The sequence below is a fragment of the Palaemon carinicauda genome, chromosome 10 (assembly GCF_036898095.1).
Source record: "Palaemon carinicauda isolate YSFRI2023 chromosome 10, ASM3689809v2, whole genome shotgun sequence".
Classification (NCBI taxonomy): Eukaryota; Metazoa; Arthropoda; class Malacostraca; order Decapoda; family Palaemonidae; genus Palaemon; species Palaemon carinicauda.
The window spans coordinates 158,589,934-158,605,582 of record NC_090734.1 but is presented as its reverse complement, the minus strand read 5'-3'; the positions used below and the strand labels follow the sequence as shown (position 1 = coordinate 158,605,582).

Here is a 15,649-nt window from a genome sequence, read left to right as displayed (position 1 = left end):
ATAGCATATCTTAACTTATGAAAGAAATTTACAAGAAACCAGACATAACAAAACCAGTAACAGAGATGGTTGTTGAAACATCTGACACTGGGTTTGACCAACCTTAAATAAGAGGGCAGAGAAAATCTCATCTGATTTGTAATATAACTGTAGATATACGAGGCCTGTCGGAAAAGTATCCGACCTTAATCCGGAAAAAATAATTTACATACCTGACAGGTTTTGGACCCTAATCCCCTTCAAAGTAGGCCCCTTGTGCTTGCACACACTTAGTCCACCGATCCATCCACTGCTGGAAACACCTCTGGAAGTCTTCTTTTGGAATGGTGTTCATCTTCGTCGTCGCGTTCCGCATTATCTCTTCTCTAGTCTCAAAACGGGTTCCTTTCAGTGGCGTCTTCAATTTTGGGAACAACCAGAAGTCGCACGGAGCCATGTCTGGAGAGTAGGGAGGTTGGCGAACGACTGGAATTCCATGTTTGGCCAAGAAATGTTGGATCAATTGGGATGAGTGTGCGGGGGCGTTGTCGTGATGCAGTTGCCAATTTTTCGCCCTCCACATGTCTGGCGTTTTGCGCCGAACTGCGTCACGGAGACGACGGAGAACATCTTGATAGTACTCCTTTGTCACTGTTTGTCCTTCCGGTGCGTATTCGTGATGTACAATTCCACTGATATCAAAGAAGACAGTAAGCATCACCTTCATTTTGCTTGGCACCTGTCGCGCTTTTTTCGGCCTTGGAGACTCGGGATGCTTCCATTGCGACGACTGTCTTTTTGTTTCTGGGTCGTACCCGTACACCCATGACTCATCTCCAGTTATCACGGTGTTCAGAAACTGAGGATCAGTGTTGGCAGTGTCCAGGAGGTCCTTTGCAACTTGACAACGGAGGTCCTTTTGTTCCGGCGACAACAACCTGGGCACAAATTTCGCAGCCACTCTGTGCATGTTCAAATCATCACGCAAAATTACATGTGCGGAATCTTTACTCACTCCAACCTCTTGGGCAATCTCCCGCACAGTCGAACGACGATCTGCCATCACCAAGTTTTGCACCCTCTCAACAACAGCTGCACTCCGAGCAGTTTGGGGCCTGCCAGAACGCGGGTCACTCTCTGCTGATACGCGGCCACTTTTGAACCGGTTGAACCACTCCTTAATTTGTGTTACACACATCGCATCTTCTCCAAACACCTGCTGAATCTTACGAATTGTTTCGCTTTGAGAATCACCAAGCGTTTGACAAAATTTGATGCAGTATCTTTGCTCAACACGTTCAGTCATCTTGAGAGAATCGGTAATCCGACAGACACGTTGTGTAGCACCTCACTCAGCGACCGACAGACAGCAACTGACACGCTGGATGGTGGTGAAAAAATTCACGCATGCGCATGAAGGTGTCTTCCTTCACTGTGCCAAGTGGCGCCGCGCTATCGTCTCTAGTTCGCACGTGAAAAATAAAGGTCGGATACTTTTCCGACAGGCCTCGTAGTGTCTGTCATAATTCATTTAACCCTTTTGCCCCCAATGCTATTTGGAACTTTCCAACCCTTAACACCCAGGCATTTTTTTTTTTTCAAGCCTTAATTTTCGTCATAGAGAAGACAGGTTGGTCTCATTCTTTTGGAAAATGCCTGAAGTTTCTCATAAAATTATCAAAAATGTGCAAAAAAATGTAAATATGACAAATTCGAAGATAATTTGTATTTTTCCTAACCATACAAACCTTAGCTATTTACAGAGGGTTTACCTTTTAGCGCAGCTGAAATGACGAGCCAATAGTTTTAACGAGGGTTAATTACCCCCGCGCTAGTTAGCGGGGGGTGGGGAAGGGTAGCTTGCTACCCCTCCCCCCTCCACACACCGGTGACTTGCTTCACTTCACTTAGAGGTAGGACTTGACTTGGGGGTCAGGGATGGCGGGCACATATGTGTAAATAGCTAAGGTTTGTATGGTTAGGAAAAATACAAATTATCTTCGAATTTGTCATTTGTTCCGTAACCGAAATACAAACCACGCTATTTACAGAGGGTGACTTACTCCTTAGGAAGGGTGGCAAGTCCCCAGCCTTACTGACTTCAGCTTGCCCGGGGGCTCGATCCCTCAGTGAGCAGCACTAGAGAGAGGGAGCCCCTGTACCTCACAAGTTCCTAGCATCGCTAGGAACGAGTGGCCTACATAAGCAGTGTGAGGAGGAGAGTGTGACTCGTCCTATGAAGTTGACCTTGAGACCTTCAGATAGGAATTGTATGATAGGACGTTCCCCATACCACCTCGTCAGGGTATGGGAGACGCAACAGTATTAAGCTTAATACTAGGAGCACAAAGAAGCATGGGTTACCTGCAGAGGTCGAGGTCAGCTATGCGAGGACCAGGATGCTGCTTCCCCAAGAGAGGGGAGAATGAAGAAAGAAGTAAGGGTCAGACATACTCATTCATTCACGCAGACTAAGACCGGGTAACAACGCCCTCAACCTACTGCTACTTGTCCAAAAAGGAGCCTGAGGTTAGACCAGCTGTTGTGCAGCCACCACAGGGCCGATAGAAAACGTATCGAGGCTCCTGTGGGTCACGTCTTGCAGGTAGTGGGCTGTGAAGGTCGTTTGACGCTTCCAGACCCCAGCTTGAAGTACCTGCGTCACAGAGAAGTTTCTCTTGAAGGCCAGGGATGTAGCAATACCCCTGACATCGTGGGCCCGAGGGCGACGTGACGGAGGAGGGTCAGGATTCAGGGCATGGTGGATAACCCTTCGAATCCAAGCTGAGATGGTGTTCCTGGTGACCCTCCTCTTTGTCCTGCCTGTGCTCACAAACAAAGCTCGCACATGAGGACGGACTGCAGCCGTTCTCTTCAAGTAGTGCCTCAGACACCTCACTGGACATAGTAGCAGCTGGTCTGGGTCGGTTGTTACAGAACGGAGACTCGCGATCCTGAAAGAGTCGAACCGAGGATCCGGCACTCCAGGATTCTGAGTCTTGGCCACAAACTCAGGGACGAACCTGAACGTTACCTCCCCCCATCCCCTTGAATGGGCGATGTCGTACGAGAGACCATGAAGTTCACTAACTCGCTTGGCCGAAGCCAAGGCGAGTAGGAAAGCCGTCTTCCAAGACAGGTGGCGATCGGAGGCCTGGCGTAATGGCTCGAACGGGTCTCTTAAGAGACCTGAGGACTCGAACCACGTTCCAAGGAGGGGGGTCTCACTTCCGACTGGGGGCAGGTAAGCTCATAGCTACGTATGAGTAAAGAGAGTTCTAGCGATGAAGAAATATCCACGCCCTTCAATCTGAAGACCAAGCTTAAGGTTGAGCGATAGCCTTTCACTGCCGAGACAGAAAGGCGCATTTCTTCTCGCAGATACACGAGGAAGTCCGCTATTGCTGGAATAGTGGCATCGAGTGGAGAGATACCCCTTCCACGACACCAACCACAAAAGACTCTCCACTTTGCTTGGTAGACTCCCTCAGAGGACCTTCGCAGGTGCCGAGACATTCTCTCCGCAACCTGTTGCGAAAAGCCTCTCTCCGCGAGGAGACGCTGGATAATCTCCAGGCGTGAAGCCGAAGCGACGATACGGCCCTGTGAGGGACACCGGAGTGGGGTTGTCTGAGAAGCTCGTGTCGTGGAGGAAGCTCCCTTCGGAGTTCCGTCAGGAATTGCAGGAGGTCCGGAAACCATTCCGCGTGATGCCATAGCGGAGCTACCAGAGTCATGGAACAGTTGGCCGATAGTCTGGTCCTGTTGAGCACCCTTCTCATCAGACAGAATGGTGGGAAGGCGTACACGTCGATGTTGTCCCACCGTTGCTGGAAAGCATCTTGCCAGAGTGCCTTGGGGTCCGGGACTGGTGAGCAGTACAGAGGCAGCTTGAAGTTCAAGGCTGTCGCGAACAAGTCCACAGTCGGTGAACCCCACAAAGTCAGGACTTTGTTGGCTATCTGAGGATCCAAAGACCACTCGGTACTCACTATCTGCGAAGCCCTGCTCAGACTGTCGGCGAGCATATTCCTCTTGCCAGGAATGAAGCGAGCTGATAGTGTTATCGAGTGGGTTTCGGTCCACCTCAGAGTCTCTACTGCAAGATGGGATAGCTGTTGCGAAAAAGTGCCTCCCTGCTTGTTGATATAAGCCACTACTGTGGTGTTGTCGCTCATCACCACCACGGAGTGACCCGCCAGGGACCGTTGGAACTGCTGAAGAGCCAGAAAGACGGCCTTCAATTCTAGCAGGTTGATGTGTAGGCACTTTTCTGATTCTGACCAAAGGACTGAGGCCCTCTGGTTCAGAACGTGCGGCCCCACCCTTCTTTTGACGCGTCCGAAAACAGAGTCAATTCCGGGGGGAGGACGAGAAGACTCACTCCCTTCCGCAGGTTCTCGTCGGCCAGCCACCACCGCAAGTCTGTCTGTTCCAGAAACCCCATTGGGATCCGAATGTCCGGGGAATCGGATCCTTGATTCCACCGGGACTTGAGCCGCCATTGAAGGGATCTCATCCTGAGGCGGCTGTTTGGAACCAGACAGGCCAGGGAGGATAGGTGGCCTAAGAGACGCAACCACGATTGGGCGGGGAGTTCTTTTCGCCTGAGGAAGGGTTCCGCCACCCTCCTCAGCCTTGCTATCCGGTCGTCTGATGGAAAGGCTTTGTGGAGATTGGTGTCTATTAGCATGCCTAGATAAACCAGTCGTTGGGACGGCTGCAGAGAGGACTTCTCGAGGTTTACCACGATCCCCAGATCCTGGCAAAGATCCAGAAGCCTGTCTCGGTGCCGAAGAAGGGTCGACTTCGAGTCTGCTAGGATCAGCCAATCGTCCAGGTAACGAAGGAGACGAATGCCGTTCCTGTGCGCCCAAGATGAAATCAGGGTGAACACTCTGGTGAACACCTGAGGAGCTGTGGAGAGACCGAAACACAGCACCTTGAACTGGTAGATCTTGTTGTCTAGGCAGAATCTCAGGTACTTCCTGGAAGACGGATGGATTGGGATCTGGAAGTACGCGTCCTTTAGATCCAGTGTACACATGAAGTCTTGTGGTCTCACCGCAAGTCTGACCGTGTCTGATGTCTCCATGCTGAACTGGGTTTGTTTGACAAACCTGTTCAGAGCTGAGAGATCGATGACGGGTCTCCAGCCTCCAGTAGCCTTCTCTACAAGAAAGAGTCGACTGAAGAAACCTGGGGAGCCGTCCACGACCTCCTGGAGAGCACCCTTCTCGAGCATGGTCTCAACTTCTGCCCGAAGGGCCAGCCCCTTTGCCGATCCCGTGGCATAGGAGCTCAACGACACTGGATTCGCTGTCAGGGGAGGTTGAGATGTTGTGAACGGGACGCGATAACCTTGGCTGATCACAGAGACCGTCCAAGCATCGGCCCCGTGTTGCTGCCACCTGCGGATGCAACGCTGAAGGCATCCCCCCACAGGTGGACATGCAGGGGGACTGCCACCCCTAGGGCTTGCGGCCGCGGCCGCCACCCCTAGGAGTCTTGCCTCCCCTGGAGGACTTACCGCCCCTCTTGACCTTGGCTGGAAAGGGCTGGGGCTTAGACACCACTTTCTTAGCTGCCGGTGCCTGTTTGGGAGCCTTACGAGGCTGTTGCTGCTGTTGTGGCGGGGCTGGAGGCTTATAGGGCCGAGTTGTAAGGGCCCTGTGGAGGAGGGAGTCCGTGCTGGATTTCCTCCACCTCTCAGCCGTTCGCTCCATGTCTTGAGGCTCAAACAGGCTCTCCCCCAGAAGGGAAGCATGTCGGAGCCTACACACATCTACGGCGGGGACCTTCGGATGGAATCTCTCGGACACAGCATCGCGTCACTTCAACACCGAGTTGGCCCACAGGGTGGTAACCTGGTGCGCCAAAAACTCGATGGAGCGGGTGCCCGAGAGCAAGAAGGTCTCTAGGGCCTTCCTATTGGTCTCCTTGGACAAGTCCTCCGATCGCAATAGGATGCCCAGAGATTCTAGGCAGAAGTCCAGCCACAAAGTGGCCTGCATGGCACACTTAGCGACCTTCTCGTGGTTAAGGATCTCTGCCGCCGAGAACGACACCTGCAGGGTAGAAAGTTTCTCAAGGGGAACTCCCTTCGCCAGCTCCTCCACAGAGTGATGGAGAGGAAGAGCGAGGTTGTGCTCACCCAGGATCTCGAAATACCTCCTCTGCTGGAGGCGAGGAGGAGGGATGAGTTTGTTCCCGGCAGTGGAACGACTGGAGGAGGCAAGAAGTGCGAGCTGAGCGTTGGCCCTAGCCCTGGCACTCTTCAGCCCCCGAGACCAAGGCAGAGCTGCACTGGTCTTAGGGGCCTTCCGAACGTCAAACACTTCATCCAGAATCGTGTCTTTGCCTTCACGGGGGGCGATGACTGGATCCGTAAGCCTGTTAAGTTGCCTTATCAGGCTTAGGACCTGCCAGAAGGCATGTTCAGATTCTTGCTGTTCTCCTCCCTGCGGGCTGGCAGCTAAGTCTCCTGCACCAGGAATCTCTTCCTGGGGTGATACGTGGACATTCCCCCGGGTAGTCGTGGGTTCCTGACGAATCCTTGCAGAGGATTTAGGGACGGTCTTGGAATCCTTGGATTCCCTCCTGGGAGGGATACAGGATCCCAACAACGAGGTTCGAGGGGGCCCTTCCTCACGAGACGATTCTCCTGCATGAAACGAAGTCTCCCCCCCTGGTGCCTAGGGGAAGACTACCGCCCCACTGGACTCACCTGAGGACGGAAAAGCCTCGTCCGCGGGAGAAGGAGAGAGTACTCGTGCAGGAGAAGGGACCTTCGCGACCGACCTCTTGGGACCAACTTCGCCCTGGGGGAAGTCACCAGGAAGTCCACTCCTCTCTTTCTCTTCAGCGTAGGAGAGACAGCCGTTGGTTTGTTACCCTGGCCGGCGAGTGCTGGTTTCATAACCCTCACTAACGCCCGTGCCAGAGGACCAAACCAAGTCTGCTGCTCCAAGGACACTGAGTCCGAAATCCTCGTTAAAGGGAAAGGGATCGGGCGATCCTTTGGAGTGGACACGACGGTACCTGCCTGAAAAGAAGGTGGGGAAGAATGATGTACTAACCTCTCCTCGTCCTGCACTACCAACCTGTGTTTGGATGGAGGTGATCCCGAGTGCCGTCTAGAAGCACGCGTTCCTGCTGCTACCACCAGCTGCGGAATTCGCCGTGAACGATGGTCGCACGAGGGCGAATGGTCGCGCGAAGGCGAGCGGTCGCGAGGGAGCGCGGGCGAGCGATCGCGCGGGCGCACAGGCGAGTGGTCGCGCGGGCGCGCAGGCGAGTGGGCGCGAGGGTGGGCAGGTAAATGAACGCGTGTCCGAGGCGACGAACGCAAGCGTTGGTGCGACGGCGAGGGAACGCGCTGCCGCGTAGGTGAGGAAGATCGCTGGCGATGTAGATCTACAGGCGATCGATGACGAGCTGGTGAGTGCAGTTGCTCAAGTTGGCGATGGCGCAATGTGGTATGTCGACGCACTGGCGTGCGATGGTGAGCAGCATGCGCAGGTGAATGACCGCGTAATGGTAAGCGATGGCGAGCAGCATGCGCAGGTGAATGATCGCGTGATGGGGTGCGATGGTGATCAGCATCCGCAGGAGGGCGATCGTTCAGGGGCGAGCGATGGCGAGCAGCATGCGCAGGAGGGCGATTGCGTAATGGCGAGCGATGGCGAGCAGCATGCGCAGGTGGGCGATCGCGTGATGGGGTGCGATGGTGATCAGCATCCGCAGGAGGGCGATCGTGCAGGGGCGAGCGATGGCGAGCAGCATGCGCAGGAGGGCGATCGTGCAATGGCGAGCAGCATGCGCAGGCAGGCGATCGCGAGCTAGAAGCTGGCGAACCATGTTCCTTCAGGAGCGTTGGAGAACGTTGGCGCGCTAGCTGTCGCTGTTGAATAGGCGATGCTAAGATCGCCTGTGCGCGCTGGCAAGCAGGTGAACGCTGGCGAGGAGGTAATCGCTGGCGCGTAGGTGATCGCTGGCGAGCTGGAGATCGCTGGCGAGCAGAAGGTCGACGCGTGTCATGTGAAAGGACAGGTGGTGCGGCGCGTTCACGAGCAGGAACTGGGAGATCGCTGGCGCGTTGGCGAACATGTGTTTTTGACACACGCGCAGCACGATGTTGCGTAGCCACAGGACCAGGCAGATGGTGAGCAGGGAGTTCAGCAGGAACTAAAGGGTGGTCAGAGACCGCAGGGCGATGGTCCTCAAATGAGCGCTGACGCTCGGAAGAGAGCTGACGAGCAGGAGAGCGCTGGCGAGGGGGGCGAACATCAGGAGAGAGCCGACGAGCAGGTGAGAGCCGACGAGCAGGTGAGCGTCGGCGAGCAGGAGATCGTCGACGAGCAGGAGAGCGCTTGTGCGCTAGCACTGCTCGCATAAGGGAAGGATCCCTTAGCCCCGAAGGGACCATTGCCCGTCGGGTGACGAGTTCTCCAGAAGGCGAAGATCTGGCAGGAGATGGTGAGCGGTCTGCAGAGAGGTTCAAGGAGGGCGGAGCTGTAGGTTGAGGCTGACGAGGAGAGTCCCCCCCGGAGGATGAAGACCCAAAAAGGCTCCTCTTAGTCCCCCTGTAAGGGGAAGGGAGGCCCTTGTGGCGTAGCGGACGGTGAGCCTTACGGCGGAGGCGGCCTCGGGGAAGATCGTCGGGACCATCGGTCCTCCGAAGGGGAGTCTCCGTTAAAGAACTTCCCTCAGAAGGAAGCTGAGCAGCAGCCGAGACCGAAGGACTCACTTCCCCCTTCGAAGGATGTACGGAAGGAGGAGGAAAGCCTTTAGCACCATCACCCGCAACAGCACCTGCGGCGGAAGGCCCAGCCACGTCGGAGGCCTCTATCACCATGACGTCGACAATAGACAGAGGGTCTACCTCTGCTACCGCCGGCGACTGCTTAACAGCGGCCCCCAACGAGACAAGGTCAATAAGAGCAACCCTGGAGGGCAAGCCCTTAAGCCCCAGGGACGACCAAATCTGCAAAAGATCATCACTGGATAAGGCATTATCAATGACCTCCCCCGGAGGAGGAGGGGGAACCGCCTCGCTATGGGAGGCGACGCCCTCTCCCCCCACCGAAGGTCGGGAAACAGAACAAGGGCCTGCGCTCCCACTCGGCCGACTCTCCTTAGGAGGCGGACGAGGGGGAGCTTCGGAGGAGGTTTGGGCAGCGGAAGAAGAGTCCCGAGAACCTTCCTCCTTCAAGGCTAACCCCGGAGGAGAACGGTCTCTCTTGGACTTCTTCTTACGCCGATGGCCAAACCTCTCCCACTGGGAGGCAGACCACTCCCTGCACTCACGGCACATGTTCTCCTGGTCACACCGTCGGCCCCGACATTGAGGGCAGAGGGTGTGCGGATCCGTATTTACGTCCGACATGAAAGTCCCACAAGGACGACCGGCAACTCCAGGGCATGTACGCATTGTAAAGAAATAACTGAAGGTCAACTTCCAACCAACACACACGCTGAAAAGAAAAAGCAGAAAATTAAAGGCTGTCACGAGGGCGATGAGCAGACACGTCTGATCACCGCCGAGCCAAAAGTGAAGTGAAGCAAGTCACCGGTGTGTGGAGGCGGGAGGGGTAGCAAGCTACCCTTCCCCATCCCCCGCTAACTAACGCGGGGGTAATTAACCCTCGTTAAAACTATTGGCTCGTCATTTCAGCTGCGCTAAAAGGTATACCCTCTGTAAATAGCGTGGTTTGTATTTCGGTTACGGAACAAAGCAGTTTTTTTGCAAGGACATACCGGTACGTCCATGGGGGCAAAGGAATGAGTTTTGTGAAACGTACCAGTACGTCCATTGGGGGTAAAAGGGTTAATATCTTATTGAATTAAATGCTCAAGATAGAGACGAATGGCGAAATCTAACCTAGGCCCTTTACGTCAATAGGCGTAGGAGGAGATGATGATGAACATCAATAACATAAATAAAGAAGCACTCAGAAAGTGCAAGACAGTTAGCAAACATTATATGAAATATTTTGCTAACTTAAATCAAAGATGCAAAATGTATACTGAAATGTAATAACACATATTCCCTACTCGAAGACGAAAGATCTACCTCATCACTGTCAAACAGAATGCAACGATTACCATTTTATGCAAGAATGAATATATCACAACTGTCAAAAACTTCAGTGTATTTCCATTGTAATAAACCATCTTTAACTCAATCTTCAAGGGGAAACTACATCTGAAATCATGCTCTATTAAACTATTCTAAGGAGGCAAAATATCTTTGATCGATTGTATCAAAATTGTCACACTAATAGATATTAAATATGCACCAAAATAATAATAAATCATATTACCAGCAGAGATTAAGCAAGGGGAAATTACTGCAGCAAACAATGCAAATAACAAAGGACATTTTAATGTACACAAGTGTGCAGAAGATATAAACAATACAAACCTCCGCTTCTTTTTTCCGTTTACGACCCTCCTCTATCATCGACTTCCGCAACTCGAACCCTTTCATTTTTTCCTGCCGCTGTTTCGCCGCCTCTTCCCTGGCTGCCCGCCCGAGTTCCCGGCAAGTATCGACGCAATTGGCGTCCGATGCATATTCATCAGAGGCGTCACAGCAGTCACAAATGCCATCGTTGACCCGCGACGATGGAATGCTCAGAGGAATGTGTCCAGGATTGGGGCAACTGAAGAAACCTTAAAGAAAATAAATTTATTCGTATATGTTAGTACTTCTTGCAACTAGTATCCATTACAGTTTAGCCAATAAGTTACAATATGAACAGCTCCGTGCGATTTTTGCAGTTTCTTTGTATCCTAACTACACTGTTCTATCCTTTACTATTTTCATATCATTTTAGAAGTAAAGCTTCTCAGCATTCGTTCCAGGGTCGAGCCCTCAATGCAGGAGAGAATTGAACAGGTAATCCTGTCAAACTTAAAACAATAAAACAAAAGATTGATTTACAATATCATTTTTAAATATCAACCACAAAAATTTAAAATTAAAATACCAGTGGCATTACATAATTTCTGCATTAGACCAACTCTAACAAATTTTACCATTTTCAAAATGAAACACAACTGAGAATATTACGCAATGTAAGGGTAGAGCATTCAATTTCAGTCACTTGTTCAACTCCTATTGTCAATGGCAATATACTACATAAATGCACAAAACTGTAAGGATTTTACTAAAATATTGTTACAAGGCTATGTAATTCTGAAGGAAAGAAAATTAAACCTGCAGGACCCTAAAATTTTAACATTTTTCACTTACAAACTTTTAAAAACTCTCCGACTTAAGCCCCAATTTTCTAAATTTCCTCATCTTAAATTGAACTGCCAAGGATACAAATGCAGAATATTCAAAGGCCAAGGGACACAATAAAAACAGGATCAGTTTGGAAAAAATATTTTGTGAAGCAAATGGTAATCTATAAACGAGGAATAAAAAAAAATTAAGTACAGACAGTCCCCAACTTACGAACACAATAGGGACCGAGAGTCTGTTCGTAAGTCGTATTGTTCGTAAGTCGTTAGTGTTAAATTTTGGTCTGGAGTAAGCGTAACCTAACTCAGATGTCTACGATTTTCAGCAGTAGAAGTCAACAAATAGCCCCATTTCATATAAAATAGGTTATTACAAATATTTTACTTTATCATATTACAGTAGTCTGTATAATACTGTACTGTAAAGTTCAGTACAGTATGTTGTTTTATCATCCTGTACTGCACACTACATAATGGAAACTTGCACAAACAATCGGCCATACATATGCACTGCATTTTCTGAATCAGCTGACTTTAAGTAAAATCGTAGTAAATATAGTGTACTGTACATTTAGTACAGTACTGTACATTAATTCCTTTTTAAATAAATGTACTGAAAGATATTTTATTGTTCCATTACCCAATTTTTTTGCTAGAAACTTACGTAAACAAGCGGCCATTTGCATTATGTACTGTACTGTAATGTTTACCTTTTCACGCTTATCAAATCAGCTGACTTGTACCGTACTGTATTTACTGTATGTAACAGTACTGTGCATTTAACTGCTTCATGGTTGTTTTGGTATTGTTAAATAAAATGCAGAAGGTTAGTTTACTGAATTGTTTTACAGTATTTTAATTTTGACCGACGGAATCATTCTTTGTAGAGTATACGTCACGTATCTTGTGACGTCATGTATTTGGCGGAAGAGCGCTGACAAACCGAATGATTTCCTTTCATTATGTTGCCGAGTAATCTTATTACAGAATTCTCATAATCGAAACACCGAGTAACGATATCAAGTGTTTTAGTGGTCTGTATCATTAGTTTTGAGATTAGTACAACTTACCGTAAAGTTAAGAAAAAAAAAGTCTGATGTTATATTTCTTCTGGCGGAAGGTGAGAGGCAAAGCAAGTGATTTTCTTCCGATCCGTTACTATTCCCATAATCGAAACATCGAATAAGGATATAAAGAATTTTTTAATATTTTTCAAAGAAATATGAAGACTTAACTGCATTAAAAATCAAAATACGGAGACACAGAGAGAGAGAGAGAGAGAGAGAGAGAGAGAGAGAGAGAGAGAGAGAGAGAGAGAGAGAGAGAGAGAGAGAGAGAGAGAGAGAGAGAGAGAGAGAGGGGGGGTTGCGTATTCCGTGTATAACTAATAATAAGGTCTATCAACGAACTGTATGGAAAATTTGATACCCTATAATATATTGGCGCTGTTGTAATATTCACTATGAAGAGATTTCGAATATCAAGAAAATTATATAAATCAGTGTTATTCGTACTACAGTATATGTGCGCATAATCGTAATACTGCAGCGTCAGCTGATCTCCCAACCAAAAGTAAATCAAAAGTAATTGTTGATTATTGAAATGCTCAAGAAATTGAAAAAAAATATGAACGTGCTTTAATAAACCATAATTAAACACAATAATGTCTAATGAAATATGAAGGCTTAATATTGAACGAAAAATTGAATACTGTATGAAGCTTTAGAATTAACTACCCATATGCGATTGACAGAGCGAGCACACACACACACACACAGAAAGAGCTACAACGATTTCGCATGATACCTAATAATAAGAACTGTAGGGAAACTGATTTTCTGTAACATATTGGCGCTGATGTAATATTCATCTTGAAGATATCTCTAATATGTTAAGAAATAAAAAAAAATGCCAAAAGTCTGATGACGTTATATTTCTTCTGACGGAAGGCGAGAGGCAAATCAAGTGGTTTTCTTCCGATCCGTTACTATTCCCTTAATTGAAACATCGAATAAGTATATAAAATTTTTTTTAATAATTTTCAAAGAAATATGAAGATTTAACTGCATTAAAAATCAAAATACGGAGAGAGAGAGAGAGAGAGAGAGAGAGAGAGAGAGAGAGAGAGAGAGAGAGAGAGAGAGAGAGAGAGAGAGAGAGAGAGAGAGAGAGAATTTAACTTGAAATGAAATCTACGGATGTTTACGAACATGTTTGGACTTCCTTCAATTTGTGTTCGTATGTACCGTTGTTCGTAACTCGAATGTTCGTAATTAGGGGAGCATCTGTACTATAAACAACAAAGCAAAGAAATTAGACAAATAACTATGAAACAAAAAGTGCCCAATAAAACATTTTATTAAGTTTTAAATTCTACAGTTACAAAGATTTAGCTACACAATTAAGAACGTTCTCCAATATGGTGACTGCGGGAGTAAAACTTGTAGAATACAGCAATATACTAAGTTTGATTGAGCATCTACCTACTAAAGATGAAGCTATTAGAATTAAGGGCTTACTGAGTACTATGTGATAAATAATTAATTTGGGAAGATCTACTGTAGGATGACTAGAATTATGAAATATCTTGCAACTATACATAAGCTATTTCAATAACATTAATAAGTAGAGTAATTAATTTCAATGTAACAAACAGACATGAGAATCAGCTGTTGACACCATTATTATTATTACTAGCCAAGCTACAACCCTAGTTGGAAAAGCAAGATGCTATAAGCCCAAGGGCTCCAATAGGGAAAAAATATCCCAGTGAGGAAAGGAAATAAGGAAATAAATAAATGATGAGAATAAATTAACAATATATCATTCTAAAAACAGTAACAGCATCAAAACAGATATGTCCAAATGGGAAAATAATACTGTATTCATAAAATGGCAGAACAAAAACATTTCTACTGTACAAACAGGTCTCCAAAAATGACAAATAATTTGTATTTTTCCAAACAATACAAACTTTGAGCTCTCTTTAGTAGGGAATATACTTTCGGCAACCCTGGAAGACTAGCCATAAGACTTTTAGCGAGGTATAACTACCCCATAGCTAGTTAGCAGGGGGTAGGGGTAGTACCGGCTACCCCGCTCACATACACACACCTGCGTTGTCTCATCACTTTTGACTATTGATTGCACGCAGGACTTGCAGGGGGATAGGTGATGGCAGACTAAATTTGTATAAACAGCTCAAGGTTTTATCATTAGGAAAAATACAAATTATTCTTAAATTTGTCTTTGTCCTGTCAATAATACAAACATTCTTGCTCTTTATTAAGGAAGGCTCCCCTAAAGGTAGGTGGAAGTCTTAACCCCTGGCTGAATATTGACCTGGGGTTTTCTTCCATGCTACACACATATAAAGAGGAATAGCCCTGACACCTCGCTAAAACTTCATGCAACACCATGCTTTAGCAGCATGAGCAATCCGTGTGATTGTGTGATGCTAGCAATGTGACTTGTCTAGGAAAGAATTCTCAGAAATTATAGGATTCTTTGAACTAACCATAGATGTTACCAAATTCCTACCTCACACAGGGGATATGGGGATACAAGTATATATTTCTATACCAGGATACACAAGGAAAATGGTTATTACCTGAAGACAATGGAGGCTAGCTTGCAGAGTGCAGTAGGTGCTGTTCCCCAAGAGGGTTGGAAGATGAAAGAAAGAAGGAGCCAGTCATTCTTATTAATCACTCCAGACTTAATCCCAGGTAATTTCTACCCTCTACCATCTGCTACTTGTCCATCAAGGAGCTTGAGGTGTTTAAACCACTTATTGTGTAGATACCAAAGGACTGGTGGGTAACATTTCTATGTTCCTGTGTGTTACATCTTGCAAGTAGTGGGCAGTGAAGGTCATATGAAACTTCCACACAGCTGCTTGAAGGACCTGCGCCACAGAGTAGTTATTCTGTCCCAAAGGAAATAACATATCCAGAGAGCTGGTGTGCTGGCTGCACCTGAATTTCAGCCGCCACTGAAGAGATCGAATTCTGAGGCGACTGTTGGGCACTAAACGGATCATGGATGCTAAGTGACCTAGGAGAGACAACCACTGATGGGCTGGAAACTCTTCTCGTCTAAAGAACGAGCTTGCTACCTCCTTCAGCCTGTGTACTTTGTCCTCTGATAGAAATACTTTTTGCAATCTGGTGTCTATAATCATACTCAAGTATACCAGTTTTTAAGAGGGGAACAGGGATGACTTCTTGAGGTTTATTACGATCCACAGATCCTGACAAAACTCAAGCAGTCTGTATTGGTGCTGAAAAAGGGTTGCCACCGAGTCTGGTAGAATCAGCTAGTCGTCGAGGTATCTTAGGAGATGAATGCCGATCCTGTGAGCCCAAGATGACACTAGGTTAAACACCCTTGTAAAGACCAAAGCACAGCATCTTGA

General features: G+C 47.9%; 1 protein-coding gene across 2 annotated transcripts in view; it reads right to left on the bottom strand.

Annotated features, from left to right (window-relative positions):
• LOC137648912 (glucosidase 2 subunit beta-like) overlaps positions 1-15,649 on the bottom strand; it is a 100,301-nt gene that overhangs the window by 70,628 nt on the left and 14,024 nt on the right. For both annotated transcript variants that reach the window (XM_068382099.1, XM_068382100.1), the window contains exon 3: positions 10,406-10,656. In XM_068382099.1, the coding sequence (XP_068238200.1) occupies positions 10,406-10,656 (251 nt within the window). The remainder of the gene's footprint in view (positions 1-10,405; positions 10,657-15,649) is intronic.